Source organism: Orycteropus afer, unplaced genomic scaffold (assembly GCF_000298275.1).
Source record: "Orycteropus afer afer isolate SDZICR_OR568_19922 unplaced genomic scaffold, OryAfe1.0 scaffold00253, whole genome shotgun sequence".
NCBI lineage: Eukaryota > Metazoa > Chordata > Mammalia > Tubulidentata > Orycteropodidae > Orycteropus > Orycteropus afer.
In genome coordinates, this window is record NW_006921840.1 from 4,572,389 (window position 1) to 4,591,444 (window position 19,056).

At 39.8% G+C, this 19,056-nt stretch overlaps 2 protein-coding genes across 2 annotated transcripts in view; one reads left to right on the forward strand and one right to left on the reverse strand.

Moving 5' to 3' along the window:
* The window catches only part of CCDC38 (coiled-coil domain containing 38), a 72,053-nt gene extending 67,997 nt beyond the window's left edge, over positions 1-4,056 (forward strand). Inside the window, exon 12 of the mRNA XM_007949773.1 lies at positions 3,946-4,056. Coding sequence (XP_007947964.1) covers positions 3,946-4,056 — 111 coding nt within the window. The remainder of the gene's footprint in view (positions 1-3,945) is intronic.
* Positions 4,057-6,384: 2,328 nt separating this feature from the next.
* Positions 6,385-11,065, reverse strand: SNRPF (small nuclear ribonucleoprotein polypeptide F). The gene is made up of 4 exons (XM_007949774.1): positions 10,832-11,065; positions 9,322-9,447; positions 7,017-7,081; positions 6,385-6,451 (listed from the first exon to the last, which is right to left on the reverse strand). The coding sequence occupies exons 1-4, from the start codon at positions 11,063-11,065 to the stop codon at positions 6,385-6,387; spliced, it is 492 nt and encodes a 163-aa protein (XP_007947965.1).
* Positions 11,066-19,056: the final 7,991 nt, after the last annotated feature.

The following is a 19,056-nucleotide window of genomic DNA, read 5'->3' on the forward strand; positions in this document are numbered from 1 at the left end:
AAGACAGGCATATGAGTTGAACGTTTACCTGAGGTAGATATACTCCTCGGAGAGAACAATTATGGGAGAAAGAAGGGCTGCTTATGCACTGGGAGACAGCTCAGGGGGCAGGAGGGCATGGAGGGATGGACACAGAGAAGAGGTAATTATTGGGAGGAAGTGGGAGGGGAGCTGTTGCATTGTGGTAAATTGTGGGCTATGTCATGAGACAAAGTGTATGTGAACTGCTGTATGGAAAGTGAATTTGCTCTGTAAATTTTCACCCAAATCACAATAAAAAAGGGGAGAGGGGGTAAAAGACTCGAATAGATATTTCACCAAAGAAGGTATGCAAATGGCCAATAAACATATGAAAAGATACTCAACATCACTAGTTATCAGGGGAATGCAAATCAAAACCACAGTAGATACCACTTCATACCCACTAGTCTTTGGGGTGGCACAAATGGTTAAGCACTGGACTAACCAAAAGGTTGGTGGTTCAAACTCACCCAGAGGCACCTCAGAAGACCTGGCAATGTTTCTAAAAGGTAACAGCCTTGAAAACCTTACCCAGCTGTTCTACTCTGCACATATGATTGCTAGGAGTTGGAACCAACTCAATGCCAACAACAGCATGGCTGTTACCAGAAAATTACAAGTGTTGGTGAAGATGTGGAGAAAGTAGAAATCTCATCTATTGTTGGTGGAATAATAAAATGGTGCCACCACTGTGGAAGTTTGCTGGTTCCTCAAAAAGTTAAAAATGGAATTATCATATAACCTAGGAGTTCCACTCCTAGGTATATGCCCAAAAGATTTGAAAGCAGGGACACAAAGATATACTTGTACACCAATGTTCATTGTAGCATTATTTACAATAGCCAAAATGTGGAAACAACTCAGATGTCTGTCAACAGATGAACAAAGTAGTATATCCATACAATGGAATATTATTCAGCCATAAAATGAAGTTCTGATAAATGGTTGAACTTTGAAAACATTATGCTGAATGAAGTCAGTCAGACACAAAAGGGCAAATATTCTAGGATTCCACTTACATGAAATATCCAGAATAGGCAAATAACATAGAAATTGACAAGTAATACCAAAATTGATTAGTGGTTACCAGGAGCAGGTTTAAGGGAGAGATGTGTGTGTGTGTGTGGGGGGGGGATGCTCAAGGGGTAGAGTTTTTGCTAATGTTAGGTGTTGTTGAGTTGGCTCCAACTCATAAAGACCCTATGTATAACAGAATGAAACACTGCCTGGTCCTGTACCCTTCTCACAATCCTTGCTATATCTAAGCCCATCGTTGCAGCCACTGTGTCAAGCCAATCTCGTTGAGGGCCTTCCTCTTTTCTTTTCCATTGACCATCCATTTCACCAAGCATGATAGTTTTCTCCAAGGAATGGTCCCTTCTGACAGCATCACCAAAGTAGATGAGACAAAGTCTGGCCATTGTCACTTCCAAGGAGCATTCCAGCTGCACTTCTTCCAGGACAGATCTGTTAGTTCTTTTGGCAGTCCACGGTACCCTCAGTATTCTTTGCCAACACCACAACTCAAAAGCATCAACTCTTCTTCGGTCTTCCTTATACATGTCCAGCTCTCAGATGGATATAAGGCAATTGAAAATACCATGGCTTGGGTTAGCTGCACCTTAGTCTTCAAAGAGACATCTTTGTTCTTCAGCACGTTGAAGAGGTCTTTTGCACCAGATTTGCCCAGTACAATGTCATCTGATGTCTTGACTGCTGCTCCCACTGGTGTTGCTTGTGGAACCAAGTAATACGAAACCTTTGATAACTTCAATCTTTTCTCCATTTATTGTGATGCTGCTTATTGGTCAAGTTGTGAAGATTTTGGTTTTCTTTATGCTGAGATGTAATCCATACTGCAGATTGTAGTCTTTAATCTTCATCAGTAAGTGCTTCAAATCTTCACTTTCAGCAAGCAAACTTGTATCATCTGCGTATTGTAGGTTGTTAATGAGTCTTCATCCAATCCTGATGCCATATTGTTCTTCATGTAATCCAGCTTCTTGGATTTTTTGCTCAGCATAGATTGAACAAGTATGGTGAAAGGATACAACCTTGACACTCCCTTCCTGATTTTAAACCACACAGTATCCCCTCGTTCTGTTCAAACAACAGCCTCCTGGCCTATATACAAGTTCCTGATGAACACAATTAAGTGTTCTGCAATTCCCAATATGGCCTTGGTGATAGAAATAATGCTGGAGATTCCAGTTTTTGTTCACAGGTGATCAAAATATTTGGACATAACGGTGACTGTGCACAACATGGTGAATATAATTGTCACTGAATTGCATATACAAAATTGGTTGAAATGGCAAATAGCTTTGGTTTATGTATTTCATCACAATAAAATTATATTGGTAACTGTAATGTAGTATGTAATGTTTCAACAACCACAACCAAATGAAAAATGTTGGCTGATTGGCTATAGAATATGAAATGGTTTGATGATTTGAAGACTAATCTATTAAAATATAGCAAAACTAAAAAAAAAAAAACTGTCAAAAAGTAATGGTTTTATTTAAATAAGTATTTTATCTTAAGAAGTCTACTTATCTACTTCAACTGAACAAAGATTTTCCTGTTCTGTCCTCTCAAGGGAGTATTAATCATTCTTTATAGCCCTTCCACATGTACATACTACTATTCATTTAACCCACCAAATTGAAATTATTTAACACATCCATCTTTCCTTCTAGACTTTAAGAGTTATAACCTTTGTATCCTCAATGCTTGGCACACAGGGGACACTCAATGCTTACTGAAAAAATGAAAACACTAGAAAAATTTTTAAAAGGATGGTGACCCAATTAGTGCACCATGTACAAAGATCTTTTAACAGAAGTTCTTACTCAAGATCCTTTATTGGCAATTTTCTCAGAAAGTCTTAATAACAGAGGTTACCAAAGGAGATCCTTGATATTTTTAATAAAATTTCAATAGGAATTCAGGAATTCTACTCCCCCTAGGACAATTTTATTATGATGGGATGTGTGCTACTGTTTAGTTCCTTTGGGCCAGGAGCATTCTGCAACGCAAGGGATGGCTTCTCACACAGACTTACCCAGCTCAAAATGTCTGTGGTGCCTTTTCTGAGACACATGATGTTCCATCAGATCTCATGTCCAATAGAATATGGTGGTCTCTTCATCCATTCATATACTTTACACAAATTAAGTGATAAAGCAAAACAAAAATAAGGGGGGGGGGGAATCCAATGATTAAAAGAGAAGAAATAATTTGAATAGTGACATGTTTGAGTACATACCCCAGAGAAAATGAATAGGTTTGAATCTAGGGGTTTCTCAAAGCCTTTCCTGGTGGGAACACCTTCAAGAGTCAACAGCAATACCAGACTTAAAGAAAATAGTGCATGGTTTCCTCATGTTTTGTTTAACAAAGTATCTAAATGCCAGTCAACTGGTGCTCAGCACAAATAATCTCTTCTAATCATGAAGGAAAAATTAACTATGGCACTTACTGAAAAATGATGGCCAACATGGTGCTTTTCAAGGGTTAACTGAATCATATTCTATTTGATCACTCTACCTATCTCCCCAATTCCCCATAAAACATAACTGCTATTTTCTGCATAATACAAAATGAAACACATTGCCGTCTAGTCAGATTTGACTCATAGCAATCCCTCTTTGGGTTTCCGAGGCAGTATCATTATGGAAGTAGATTGCCCAACCTTCCTTCTGGGGAATGGCTGGTGGGTTTGAACACTCAAATGCAGTCAAATGCCTTAGGCACTATGCCAACAAAGCTCCCTCTTGCATAATACAAGTGCTTAATTTGTTACTTAACTTTGCCTAACATGTTGGCTATCCATAAGGTTATCTTCTCATAACCATGATTATTTACTTTTTTAAAATAACTATGTTAAGTAAGATTAAATATTTTGCTTTCCTTTTGTTTCAGTTGGGAAGACGACTTATCTTTCGTTCAAGACCTCGATCTGGTGACAAACATGAACTACAATTAGTCAGTGAGACAACAAAAACACAGGAGGAAGAATATTTTTTCACTTGAAAGGAACAATAAGGCATTTTATTACCAGAATGATTTTTAGGCATATTCTCTAATTTTGGTTTTCAGTTATGACAATATTTTGGTCCCATATGCTTGCTTAACCAATTTGAGGAAGACAGGCTTTTATTTTTAAGATTATAGGAATAGAAATGGGAGTTATTTTCTTTTTTGGAAGCCTTTTCTTATTCCTAAGTATTTTTCTATAAAGCTAAACATTTATATTTATACTTTGAGTTGCTATACAGTTGGACATGTATGTCCAAAGTTACTTTGTTGATATAAGTATAGAGCAAATGACCATTAAAGTGTACGAATGTCTATTTTCTGACAACATAAGACTTTACAAGATACATTTTCTCAACCAGTCTATGTGAAAGTTCATAGCATATGTTGTATCACTGTGGAATATACATTTTCACGATGTACAATTTTAAAATATCTGAAAGGTTCTAGGGGTTTACAACTTAAGTAAAAACCATTAGATTACAGTCTCAGAACATAATTGTGAAATTGGTTTGTATTTTACACTCCTGAGTTCTTGTTGAAAACGTAATTGTCTTAAATGAACAAAGCATAAACCTTCAACCTGACAGTTCACTTTTTGTTGTGCCCTATCTCCACAGTCACTTTAATTTTCAAGCAGTGCTCCAATGTTATTATATCGATATAAAATTATCATATAATTTACTGACTGCTAAGGAAAATAATATATAATACTATGATTCAATTGATACCTTTGAAAAGTGGCCCAACAACTTAAAAGTAACAGTGGCTGTTAAAAGGTCTCAGTTAAACTTTTACATACACAATACTGCATTATCAGTAATAATAAACTTTAATCTATGAGTGGATACACAGGTAGACAGGCTAAATGATCAGGTTATGTCTAGGCAAAAGAAAATATACCCATGACCATATATAAGTTTGGCAGATGATATTTCTACATACATCTTTGTATGTGCTATAAGAATGTACATATATATAACAGAGCTAATGGGACAGTTACAACTTCTTAGCCACAGCCGAAAACCTTGAGGGAGTAAGTCACTGGGCCTGTGGGCTCTGGACCATGGTTGTAGGGCTATCAAGTTCAGTTAGCATAATACACTACACAAGAACATTGTTCTACATCCTAGTTTGGTAAGTAATGACTGGGGTCTTAAAAGCTTGTGGGCAGCCATGTAAAATTCAACAATTAATCTCTCCTTGTCTGCAGCAGAGTAAAGAAAATCAAAGACTCATGGAAACAATTAGTCCAAGGGACTAGTGGACCATGTGAATCTACATGATGTGAGACCCAGAACTAGATGGTGCTTGGCTACCTCTGTCAACCACTAGGAAAATGATCAAAATAGGAGATCCTGGTTGGAATGGGAGAAAAATGTGGAAAACTCAAAATCAGAAAAAAGTCCAGCCTTATTGGTCTGATAGACACTGGTGAAAACCCCAAGACTATTGGTCCCTAGTCACCCTCAGGGCCTAGAAGTGAACTCACTCCTGTGACTTCCAGACAGACTATGGACAGGCCTATAAGGTGAACATTTACACGAGGTAAATGTACCTGCCAGGTAGGTACACTCCTTAGAACACACAACCTCGAAAGATTAGAAGGGCAGCATTTGCACAGGGAGATAGCTCAGAGGGCAGGAATATATAGAAAAGAAGGATACAGGGAAAAGGTAACCATGTGGAGGAAATGGCAAGACAGCTGTTACATTATGGGGATTGCAATCAATGTCATGAAATAAAATGTGTATGAACTATTGAAAGGAAAATGAATTTGCTCTGTAATTTTTCATCCAAATCACAATTTAAAAAAAAAAGTCTCAAAATTAGGCGCTCTGGTAGCATAGTGCCTAAGGCACTTGACTGCTAACCAGAAGGCTGGCGGTTTAAACCCACCAGCCACTCCTTGGAAGGAAGGTTGGGCAATCTACTTCCATAGCGATACCACCTCGGAAAGGTGGTATCACCTTTCCGAGGTGGTATCAAGGAGGGGTCGCTATGAGTTGGTCCGACTTGACAGCACATAACAACAACAACATATAATTAGAAGAAATGGGCTAAATTAACCTTCATAAAAATTTCTAAAGCATGTAAATAAGTTATTTTCCCCCGGAGAAAACAGTATTGGTCTTACAATAAGAACTTCAACTCGAATAAAGTTGGATGGTTTTTAAAGCATTAGTTCTGTAACTAATCTCTCAATTGTTTCACCAGTTGAGCTTTGCATATAAATATGAATGGTTCACAAGTCAAGTTGAAAAACAAACACACCTTTATTGTCTAGAAATATATATATATAAAAAAAATCCCCCACAAAAGATGCTATTCTCTCATTTCCCCATCTTCTTCCTCTTCTTCAACACCTCTGATATAAAGGACATTATTACACCTGTAAATAGAAAAACAGTCCATTTTGTTGTTCCAATTGAAAACCACATACATCTGAATGACTTAGATTTTTTCATTACAAAAATACTGAATGCTAAATGTGTATCATTTCTTTCTATTTAAAAAATTTCTCTTCTATTACAGCATTATTAAAAAAGCACATGACATTTATTTTAAATGACATATTTATGATTTTCCAAAGGAACTTGGGAGTTTGAAGCTAGTTCTAGAAAAGTATGTTAAAAATCCGACACAGCAGACAGACCAACTACAATTCTAAACCAAGCTCCTACAACCAAGATCACTGACAAAGGTACTCAGCTATAAGCTGGAAAGTTTAGTATCAACACTAGAAAAATCATGAAGAACAGTTTCAACATACTTAACAATTTTCAAAGACTTTAACAATTTCGAAATCTTTTGAGGTTTATTTTGCGCAATTAATCATTTAAAAAGTACTAACTTAATACATTAAGAAGTAATTCAGAAACTGAGACACTAGTTTATTTAAACAGATGTTTCTGATGCTCATCAGTAACTCCTTACACATCCTACTGCTCTATTACCTTATTAAAACTTCACCCAAATGTCCAGACAATGCCCCATCTATGTATTCTTCTGTATTTGCAAGCTTTAAATAAAAAGAGAATATATTATTAGTATAATAGCACAAGATAAAAATATATAACATATTTAATATGATGAAAGAACTCACTGACTGAGACCTTCCTATGCCAACAACTCACATTATCTAAATCAATAATTAGATTATAGCTTTCTATTACAATGAGCTATCATAGTTCTTTTTAGTTTCATATAAACATACACTAAAGTTCACATAGGGAGCTCTGGTGACGTAGTGCCTAATGCATTTGACAAACCAGAAGGCTGGCGGTCAAACCCACCAGCCACTCCTCGGAAGGAAGATGGGGCAATCTACTTCCGTAGTGATACTGCCTTGGAAACCCAAGGAGGGGTCGCTATGAGTTGGAGACGACTCAACGGCACATAACAACAACAACAAAGTTCACATTGATGGATGCAGACCTAGCATGTTATATAATAAAGCTTGTCAATATAATTTTCAAAATCTCCTGGGTTATATATTATTTCTCTCCATCAGGCATCAACAGTACATCAAGGAAGGCAATCTCTGATAACCAGTAAGCTGTGATTCACCAGTTTTCCCAAAAGTCAGTTCTAAAGAACCAGATAGTGACTTTTCCCAAGTACTATGCTATAAATCATAGGTACCCAAATGGGTATACAAAAGGTTTGGCTAAAAGAGCAAATATTTTTATATCAGTCAACAACCAAATTAAAGAACTGAATAAAAATTTTAAAATAATATGTACTAATCAACAGGGAAAAACAAGTTCTTTAAGAAGAGACTGAACAATTAAGAGTGACCTTTATAGCAATTTAAGGGAACTCTATTATTTCTAATTACATGTAAGTGCTTAGCTTTCCTTCACACAGGTGGTAAACTTTACTTGTACTTTTTAAAAATCATCATCAGTGCCATCTGGGGCTTACAAGAGAAATGAACAGGAAAGAAGGGGTAAAGAGAAATTTCCTTCATAACTGGACAGGTGGAAAAGGAGAGGAAAATGGGGCTGAAAGAGGACATGAGATAAGCATGTAAAACACTTTAATGAATTAATGCTGATACTGGGTATTACTTTCTCTTCTACAGAGAACAAAAAGTATCCTCCTATAGCCAGAGGATATGTTTTTATTTGAAATATATGTGGTTGTCAAGAGACGAATAGTATTACATGTAATGAATATCACAAATAATATATTAAGATCAACTATTTTTAAAACAGTGATTATTTCTGGCCAGTGTTCACCCACATTTAATTCGTTTCTAAAGTACACATTAATGCTCCAAACACTTTCTATCACACTTAACATGCCAAGTATGCTCCTGCCACAGGGCCTTTGTACTTACTTTTCCTGTAAAGTGGGAAGCTCACCCACCAGACACTTGAGTTGCTCATTTAATTCTCATCTGTTTAAAGGTACTTTTTCAGAGAGGCTTTCTCTGGCAATCCTATCTATTACTGCATCTTCTGTCACTCTTTTCCCTTGTTCTGCTGTTTTTCTTCATAGCATCTATCATTACATAGTGTCACATTTATTATTACCATTTCCAATTCCTTCAGGATAGGGACTTTGTTTTGTTCATTGCTTTATTCACAGTGTGAGGCACAAGCGGGTGCTCAATAAATATTTGCTGAGAAAAGAACTCAAAAGCCTATCAGTGTGGTTGGTTACTCAGGGATACATTTTACAACTAATTCTGGCAGGCTCACTAGGAAGCTGTATTACTTTTAAAATCAAACATTCAACGGATTTTTTTTTTAATTGAAATATAATTCTTATAGCATAATAATCACTCTGTTAAACTATACAATTTAGTGGGTTTTTTTTTTTTTTTTTTAACTTTATACAATTTATAAAGTTGTGCAACCACCACCAATTCTGGAAAATTTTCATGCCAATGGGTATACTTTTCGGATATTTCTCTGGCCTTGGTGAGGTTCCTGTTTTGGGAATTTCCCAGGCCAAAACCATGCTCTATAACCTTGGGGACCTGAGTGTCATCAGTTCAAGTGGTAAACTTTTACATTAAAAAAATCTTAGCATTGTAAGTGTTTCACCTGAGAAATTTCTTTCAGAGCTAAGTGCTGGGAAAAGTTTTGCTTTCTTCAGCAAACTAGTGTGCTTCCCTCACAGCATTATGAATCAAATGCCTTGGCTCTTCTTAGTTTAACCACATGGAGTCAAATCTGGGGCTGAATTTTGGGTTAACCCTATGTTACAAAATAAATACAAGTGCATAACCTTTGTAACTCTTTAGCTTACCTGCATGTTCATATAGCCATCTACAGATACCAGGTAGCCCTTGTACTCCATTCCCCACTTAAGTTTCACCATCACTGGCTTTCCCGTTAATCCATTCAGGAAGGGTTTGGGGTTGAGGGGTAAACTCTGCACAAAGAATTACAAAAAGGGGGGAAAAAAAAAGACTCAATTGATTGTTTCCCTTAGCTTGGCTTCTACCATCCCTTTGCCTCCGCCAGTCATCAACTAACATTTCATGGTATCCAAATGAAGAAAGTCTTGACTCTCTCTCACTCTTTAAATTATGAAAATCACTACTACTAAAATTATTATCACTATTATTTATTGAAAGGCACCAATTAGCCACCAGTTTAATTCATTTAAACAACCAATTAGCCAGTTTCATCTTCAACTCATCAAAATTTTCAGAATTTTCATTATTCACTTAAAAAAAATTGTTCTAGGCCCTGAACAAAGAAAAGTGTAGGCACTTAAAAAAAAAAAAAAAAAAAAAGCACATGTCCTGTCCTCAAGAAGCTCACAGGTGAGAGTAGGACAAGATGCTTCAGATGGGCAAGTGATTATATGCAGTGTAGTAAGAGGAGGTAAGGACTGGGGTATCAACCCATCCAGGGGAAAGGCTGTCTGAAGTAATTCACGACACAGTTTTAAAGGATGAGAAGTGTTTCCAGAGAGGAAAAAAGGATCATTTCACTAGGGCGAGAAGGCTGCATAAGCAAAAGCAGGTAAGAGTGAAGCTACAAGGTGAGTTCAAAGCAAACCGGCTGCCAGAGAGAGCGTCCATTCTGATTCATGGCAACCCATCCCCGTGGGCACAGAGTAGACCGCCGATTCCCAGGCCTTCATTCTGAGGCACCTCTGGGTTGGTGCCAATCAAGCTGGGAGCTTCACGGTATGCACCTGAGGTATGCACTCCTGAGGTAAGCTCAGAGAGAAACAAACAATTCTGTATTGTCAGAGCCCCCAAATATGAGGCCACAGAGGAGGCAGGGGCCAGAACATTCCACTTTAATTCTAGGGGCTAGGATTAGGTCTTATCGGACTTTGTGTCACTATTGCCTAGCAGGGCCTGCCCCGTAACAGCTGTTTTATTCAGCAAACCACTAGGATCCCCAGGGAATTCAGATTTCTTTCCTTTGTCTGCTTCCCCATCAGCCCAAATGAAACTGAGAAAGTTGGCTGCACAACCCCTCTAAGATAATCATATTCAGAGTGATCTCAAAGGACACAGGGGCTAGTGCAATAACCTTCTAAGAGGTCTGCAGTCTTCACTCACCATTCTCCAATATCAAATGCAGCAACTAATGTTCACGTATACAGCCAATGCCATCTCTCTGCTCAAAATGCTTCGATAACTTCCAACTGCACGTGAAGTAAAATACAAACTCCCTGATACTGCCTTCAGCCTGCCTTCTCTGACTCTATTTCATAACTCTTCTTCCTCCAAGCACCGTGGCTTTCTGTCAACTCCTGAAACGTGTCAAGCGTTCTTTCTGGCCTTAAGGCTTACGTCCGTGTTCCCTGTGCTTGGTACACTCTTCCTCTTATTCTTTAAAGAACCGCATTTCAAGTCATTTAAATCCCATCTATCAGAGAGGCTATCCCTGATCACCTGCCTAATGGACGAAGCATCTTGTTTGCTTCCTTCGTTGCACTTATAATTATCTGCAACTATAGGCTTATTTGTTATTTGACTAATGCCTGTCCCCCACACCCAATACGATACAGAGCGCAAGGTTCGCATCAGTACTTTTCACCCAGCATCTCTAGCGCCTTGAACAGTAACTGACAGGTAGGTCCCTCAATAAAGGTTTACGAAATAAAAGAAAGCTCCAAAGCCTGTGCTTTGGGCTCAAGAAGACTGCGGCAGTGGAAGGTCGAACATCACTGCATTAAAGTGGATTCTGGAGTGTGTTACGCGGGACGTGAAAATCCAGCGTCTCAAAGTTCCGCTTCATATTTACCCTAGCCCCAGCCAGGAGGAAAACCTCAGGCCCAGGTTCAAACCAAAAGGGGCAAAAAGGGCAGGGTCTACCGGGGAGGAAGAGGTATCAGAAGGACCTCAAAGCCCCCAGCCCAGAGAGAAAGGGACTGGTGGCGAGATTCATAGCACCTCACATGGATGAATGGGGACCGCGCAAAACCATCACCGGGGCTGGTTAGGGAGTTCGCCCTCCCTGTCTCTCCGGCGACTCACGCCGTTCTCTCCTTACCATCGCGACTACCGGCGAATGGTGCGGACTTCTCGCAGCCGATCCAGCTGTCGCCCGTCCCTCGTGACTGAAGCAGCTGCTCTAGGCCCCGAATCGCGCTGCTCGGAGAGAAATGGCCGCCAAAAAGCAGCGTAACCTTTGACCGCCAACCACGGCCCTCCTGGCTCTGTGATTGGACGCAAGTAGGTGCGTGCTGATTGGAGGAGGCGGCTGGGCCTGGTCTCCGGGCAACAGGCCAAGTCTGTTTTCTTCAAAGGCCACCGGGACCCACCCAGGTTTCTTGTTCGCTCATCTGCCTCGAGGAGGTGGCTGGAAGAGCGTTACCTGCTTGTCTGACTGGGAGAAGCTTTGTAATGTGTAGAACAGAAGTGATTTCTGGCCATCTAGGTAGGGAGCTCTGGTAGCGTAGTGGCTAAGGCCCTTAACTGCTAACCAGAAGGCTGGCGGTTCAAACCCACCAGCCGCTTCCCGGAAGGAAGATGGGGCAATCTACTTCCGTGGTGATACTGCCCTGGTCGCTATGGGTCGGGTCTGACTCAACGGCACATAACAACACGCGAATAAGCGTTTCCTTTGTCCTTTTACTTCTGTGAGAACGAGTTTGAAGACCTCAAATTTCTTCCTCATTTTCCCATTAATTCTGTTATTTGGGGGACCCTCTGCCACGGTTCCCTTGTACCAGAGTGTTCGCTATTAATGTCCACTGCAACCCACCATAATGAAAGTGGAAGAGCAAAACTAGACTAGGGAAGGTGAAACGCACCGTAGAAAGTCAGATACAGAATTTATTTCAGATGAAGTCAAATTGAGTCTAGAATACAGTCTCATAATCTTCCCGTCGTTCTATTCCCTATGCGTAGCCAGTAAAAATATGTGATAATTTATTAATCATTCTGTTGTTTCCATTTTCCCTATTATAAATTATGTGCTTTGAACATATTTTTACATGAATCTTTGAGTGTCTGATTCTTTACTAGAAATCATTAGGAGTATAATTCCTGAGCTAATGGCCATTATTATTTTAAAATATATTGCCATGTTTGTATATGATTCAAAAGATTAGCCATCAGATTAACCGGTTTTAATTTGGGGGTAATGTTATGTACCATCAGTTGATTCCAACTCATAGTGATCCTACAGGACAGAGTAGAACTGCCCCATCTAGTTTCCTAGGCTGTAATTTTCACAGGAGCAGATTTCCGGGTCTTTTCTCCCAAGAAGCAGCTGGTGGGTTGAACCTCCAAACTTTAGATTAGCAACCCAGTGCATAGCTCAAGGGCTCCTCTTGGGGGAAATATCAGGGTTTATTTTTTTTGAAGACAGAATAGAATACGTTTTGCGCACATTCTTAGTGAACTGTCCTTAATTATTACTTAGGATGCCTTTCAGCTGTAAACAAAAGTCTGAAAAGTAATTTATTAAATGACCAATATTTATTGAGGTGTACTACAAGCTCTTGGGTGGTGCAAATGGTTAACCCTCTCACTGCATACCAAAAGGTCAGAGGTTGAAGTCCACTCAGAGGCTCCTCAGAAGAAAAACCTGATGATCTACTTTGGAATAATCAGCCATTGAAAACTTTAGGGAATGCTCTGCTCTGACACACATGGCGTTACTGTGAGTCAGAATCAGCAGCGACTGATCCTGGTGCTAAAACTCAGCGCTCTGGGAGAATAATGGGGAAGGAAATAGACAGGTGACCTCTGCCCTCCTGGAACTTTAAAACCCTTTCTGAAGAAGGAAACTAATAACATACTGAGTGCTCGTCATGTTGTGGTAGGATATTTCATGTAATTTATCTTATTTAAATTCTCACAACACTTCATGGTAGATATTAATCCCCTCATATTAGGGATAAGACAGATTCAGAGACAGTAAGTATTTTTGCCCAAGGCCACATAAATAGTGAAAATGGTTCCAAATCCCAAAATGTTTGCTTTATACGTGCTTCCAGTCTTAGTTATCTACTGCTGCTATAACAAATACCATAAATGGTGGCTTTAACAAAAGTTTATTCTCTCACAGTTTGGGAGGTTAGAAGTCCTGATTCAGGGTGCTGCCCCTAGGGGAAGGCTTTGTCTCTGTTGGCTCTGGAAAACTAATTCTCACCATAATCATAAACAAATAAGATGTTGAGGTTGTTGTTGTCGTTAAGTGCCGTCGAGTCGTTTCCGACTCATAGCGACCCCATGCACAGCAGAACGAAACACTGCCCGATCCCGTGCCAGCCCCACAATCCCTGCTATACTTGATCCCATCATCGCAGCCACCGTATCAATCCATCTTGTTGAAGGCCTCCCCCTCTTTCGTCGACCCTCCACCCTGCCAAGCATGACATCCTTCTCCAGGGAATGGTTCCTTCTTACAACAGGACCAAAATAGGTTTGCCAAAGTCTGGCCATTCTTGCTTCCAAGGAGCATTCTGGCTGCACTTCCTCCAGGACAGATCTGTTAGTTCTTTTAGCAGTCCATGGTACTTTCAGCATTCTTTGCCAGCACCACAACTCAAAAGCATCAACTCTTCTTCAGTCTCCCTTATTCATTGTCCAGCTCTCACATGCATACCAGGCGATTGGAAATATCATGGCTTGTGTCAGGCGCACCTTAGTCCTCAAGGAGATATCCTTGCTCCTCAGCACTTGAAACAGTTCCTTCGCAGTTGACTTTCCCAATGCTGTTGTTGTTGTTGTTATTTGCCATAGAGTCGGCCCCGACTCCTAGTGACCCCTCCTTGGGTTTCCGAGGCAGTTATCACTACGGAAGTAGGATTGCCCAACCTTCCTTCTGAGGAGTGGCTGGTGGGTTTGAACCGCCAGCCTCCTGGTTAGCAGTCAAGTGCCTTAGGCACTATGCTACCAGAGCTCCCAATGCTACACATCGTCTAATGTCCTGACTGCTGCTTCCATTGGCATCGATTGTAGAACAAAGCAACGTGAATTCCTTGACAACCTCAATCTTCTCTCCATTTATTGTGATGCTGCTCATTGGTCCAGTTGTGAGGATTTTTGTTTTCTTTATGTTGAGATGTAATCCATACTGCAGACTGTATTCTTCAACCTTCATCAGTAGGTGCCTTAAGTCATCCTTACTTTCAGCAAGCAAAGTTGTATCATCTACATATCTCAGGTTGTTAACGATTTTTCCTCCAATCCTGATACCACGTTTTTCTTCATATAGTCCAGCTTCTCGGATTATTTGCTCAGCATATAGATTGAATAAGTGTGGAGACAGAATACAACCCTGACGCACTCCCTTCTTGATTTTAAACCATGTAGTGTCCCCTTGTTCTGTTCGAACGACAGCCTCCTGGTCAAGGTACAGATTCCTCATGAGTACAATCAAGTGCTCGGGGATTCCCATTCTTCTCAATGTTATCCATAATTTGTCATGATCCACACAATCAAATGCCTTTGCATAGTCAATAAAACACAAGTAAACATCTTTCTGGTATTCCCTGCCTTGAGCCAAGATCCATCTGACAACAGCTATGATATCCCTTGTTCCACGTCCTCTTCTGAATCCGGCTTGAACCTCTGGAAGTTCTCTATCAATATACTGCTGCAAGCGTTTCTGAATTATCTTCAGTAAGATCTTACTTGCATGTGGTATTAATGATATTCTAAAATTTCTACATTCTGTGGGATCACCTTTCTTTGGAATGGGCACAAATATGGATCTCTTCCAGTCAGTTGGCCAGGTAGCTGTCCTCCAAATCTCTTGGCATAACTGAGTGAGTGCCGCCAATGGGGCATCTGTTTGTTGAAATATCTCACAATGTTGAGGTTATGGGAATAAAAAACCCAAAGGCACTGCCATCAAGTGGATTATGACACAGTGGCGCTAAAGGACAGAATAGAACTGCCCCACAGGGTTTCCAAGGCTGTCAGTCTTCACAGCAGCAGGCTACTTTGAGCCCCTCTCCTTGAGCTTCTGCTCCTGGGTGATCATCATGTGACTTGGAATCATCATTCTCTGATCTCTATTTCCCAAGATTGCTTCTTTTATATCTCAAAAGAAATTGACTTAAAACAAACCCTACACTAATCCCGTCTCATGAACATAAGACAACCCATTGGCAAATGGGATTATAATCAAAGGCATAGAGGTTAGGATTTATAACACATATGGGGGGGAAGGGATGCAATTCAATCCACAATATTGCCTGTCCTCAAAGTGAGTTTTAGTAGAGAACAAGTAAACGAATATATAGGAACAATATGAATACAGGATGAAGGAGGATAGAGTTTAGAAAATTACTTTGAAAAGTGATGAGCTCCTCCTTTTATTTTCTCTTTTCCCATGAAAAGGAGCTCTGGAGGCATAGTGGTTAAAACGTTTAACTGCTGACCAAAATGTTGGCAGGTTTGAACCTACCAGCCACTCCTTGGGAGAAAGATGAGGCAGTCTGCTTTGGTAAAGATTTATAGCCTTGGAAACCCTGTGGGGCAGTTCTACTCTGTCCATTAGGGTCACTATGCGTCAAAATCAACTTGATGGCAGTGGGTTTTGGGTTTTTTATTCCCATAACTTCAACATCTTATTTGTTTATGATTACGGTCAGAATTAGGTATCATTATGGCTGGGGCAGGCTTACCGGGAGTGAAAATCCTGAGTTAGATCAATGGTTTATGAACACTGGCCCCCGAAGCTGGATCATTCTGCAAATAGTATTGGAACTTGGAAAACTATTTTCATTATTTAAAAATTTTTTAAAAAATATGTGTATTTCTCTTAATAAAGACTGTGTGGGCTGATTAAAATCTCATGCTTCTAGCTTCTGAATAGAATGAAATCAGCTCAAGACAAATACTGGTTGATTATCATGGATCAGAAGCTCTGATTGACCTATATGTATCTACTTTTTAAAAAAAAATGTGAAAGTAAATTGTCAATAAATGACATTTATTCATAGATTCAATTTTGAGGGAGGACAGATAATAAAAGAATCCTTTGGTGGTGAAAAAGCTGGGTACCATTGGAATACAGGACCAGGATTAGTGACTTTCAACCCTTTTCAGTTCTTAGCCATATGTCCACAAGGTGGCAGTGGTAAATGTTAAGTAAAATATGTGATTGCGCCGCAGGAAGATAATTTGGGAGTTATCTCTACCCACCACCCGCTCCTCAGAAGGAAGGTTGGGCAATCTACTTCTGTAGTGATACCCTCAGAAACCCAAGAAGGGGTTGCTATGAGTCAGATCCAACTCAACGGCAGTGGGTTTGATTTGGTTTTGGTTTATCTCTGTAATGGAAAAAACTCTTTGTTCTCAAAATACAAAACAAAATAAAACCTGCACCTCATGGAATTTCCCCCACAGCCTCATATGGCTTACACTCATCCACCCTCCCTTATACCTCAAATGTCTCTGTTGGAATAAATTAAAAAAACAAACAAACAAAAAACCCTAGTATTCTACTTCTTCATCTGTTACCCTGTTGTCAGAGTTATCTCCGGGCTCCCCTTCTCCAAAACAAAATGAAGACACAACGTTGTGTTTGTTGGTTACCCATCTCTGGCAGCCTAATAAACTACCTGCCAGATTTTCTCTCTGGCTTCACCTGTTGCCATGTTGTCCCACAAACCAACTGGGAAAATCATGCTTGGCATTTCTCAGGCTGAAAAAACTGGAAAAAAATCAAGCTTCGGTTTGCAACATTGAATGATTCTACAGGCAAAAAAAAAAAAAAAAAATTGAACAATGCAGGAAGCAAGCATCAGAAGATGATGGAAGGAATACACAGTCACTGTACTAAAAAGAATGAATTGATCGATGTTCAGCTATTTCAGGAAGTAATATACGATCAAGGACTGCTGGTAGTGAAAGAAAACATTCAAGCTGCACTGAAGACATTGGCAAAAAAAAGGCTCCAGGAATTGATGGAATGCCAATTGAGATTTTTAAACATCAGATGCAACACTGAAAATGCTCACTCAACCTTGCCAAGAATTTTGAAAATGAGAGATTCATATTTGTGGAGAGCCGCACCACGGCATTCTATTCATCTTAACAAGGTCACAATACTTCCCTTCTTTGTTTTGGGCCTGTTGGACATCTTCAGACCTAAGTTTGAGTTTCGAGACCTGTCTTGAGCCTTCACTTCTGTATAGAAGTGATTCAGCACTTTTAAATTTACCCGCCTCTTGCCACGTATCTGTTTTTTTATAGGTTTCCCTATTTCACCGTCAGCAGCAACGTCACATCACCCCATTCCTTGATCCTGCCCCTTTCCTTTACCATATATAAGTATTTGTTTGAAATTCAATAAACGAGACTTGATCGGGCTTTCGACTTGTCTCCATTCTTCGCGTCTCTTGTCCCCTCCATTTCCACCCCCTCCTCCAGGTCCTAGGTTGACTGTCCCGCGGGACGGGACACATATTTTTATCCATTCCAAAGAGAGGCAATCAAATGGAATGATATCATTAGTATCACATGTTAGCAAAACTTTGCTGAAGATGATTTAAAAAAGACTGTAGCCATAAATTGACAAAAACCCACTGCCACGGAGCCGTACCCGACTCATAGAAACCCCTCCTTGGGTTTCTGAGGCGGTATCACTAGGGAAGTAGATTGCCCAACCTTCCTTCTGAGGAGCAGCTGGCTGGTGGGTTTGAACCGCCAGCCTTCTTAGGCACTATGCCACCAGAAGTCCCTATTAATTGACAATGACCTGCCAAAAGTTTGAGCTGGATTCAGAAGAGGACATAGAGGAGGGTTACCATTACAGAAGTTGGATAGATCTGCTTAGCTGAAAAGCAGAGAAAAACCAGAGGGATGTTTACCTGTGTCTCATTGGTTACTCAAAGGCATCCAACTGCGTGGATCGTAACAAATTGTGGATAATATTATAAAGAACAGGGATTCCAAAACACTCAATTATGCTCATGTGGAACCTGTACATGGATCAAGAAGGTGTCGTTAGAACAGAATAAGGGGAATACTGTATGGTTTAAAAGCAGGAAAGCTGTAAAGCAAGGTTGTGTCCTTTCACTTTATTTATTCAATCTGTATGCTGAACAAATAATACGAGAAACTGGACTCTATGAAGAAAAACAGCATCAGAATTGGAGGAAGACTCATTAACAATCTACAATATGTAGACGACACAATCTTGCTTGCTAAAAATGAAGACAACTTGAAGCACTTACTGATGACGATCAAAGACTACAGCCTTCAATATGGATTATGCTTCAACATAAAACAAAAATCCTCACAACTGATCTGATAAACAATATCATCATAAAAGAAGATGGAATTGAAGTGGTCAAGATTTCCTCCCACTTGAATCAACATGCAATGCCCACAGAAAGAGCAATCAAGAAATCCAATGATATATTGCATTGGGAATCTGTAAAAGTTCTCTTTAAAGTATTAAAAAGCAAAAACATCACTTTGATGACTAAGGTGTGCCTGACCTAAGCCACGGTCTTTTCGATTGTTAATGCATGCAAAAGCTAGAAGACTGAATGAGAATTGATGCATTTGAATTGTGGTGTTGGCAATATTGAACATACCATGAC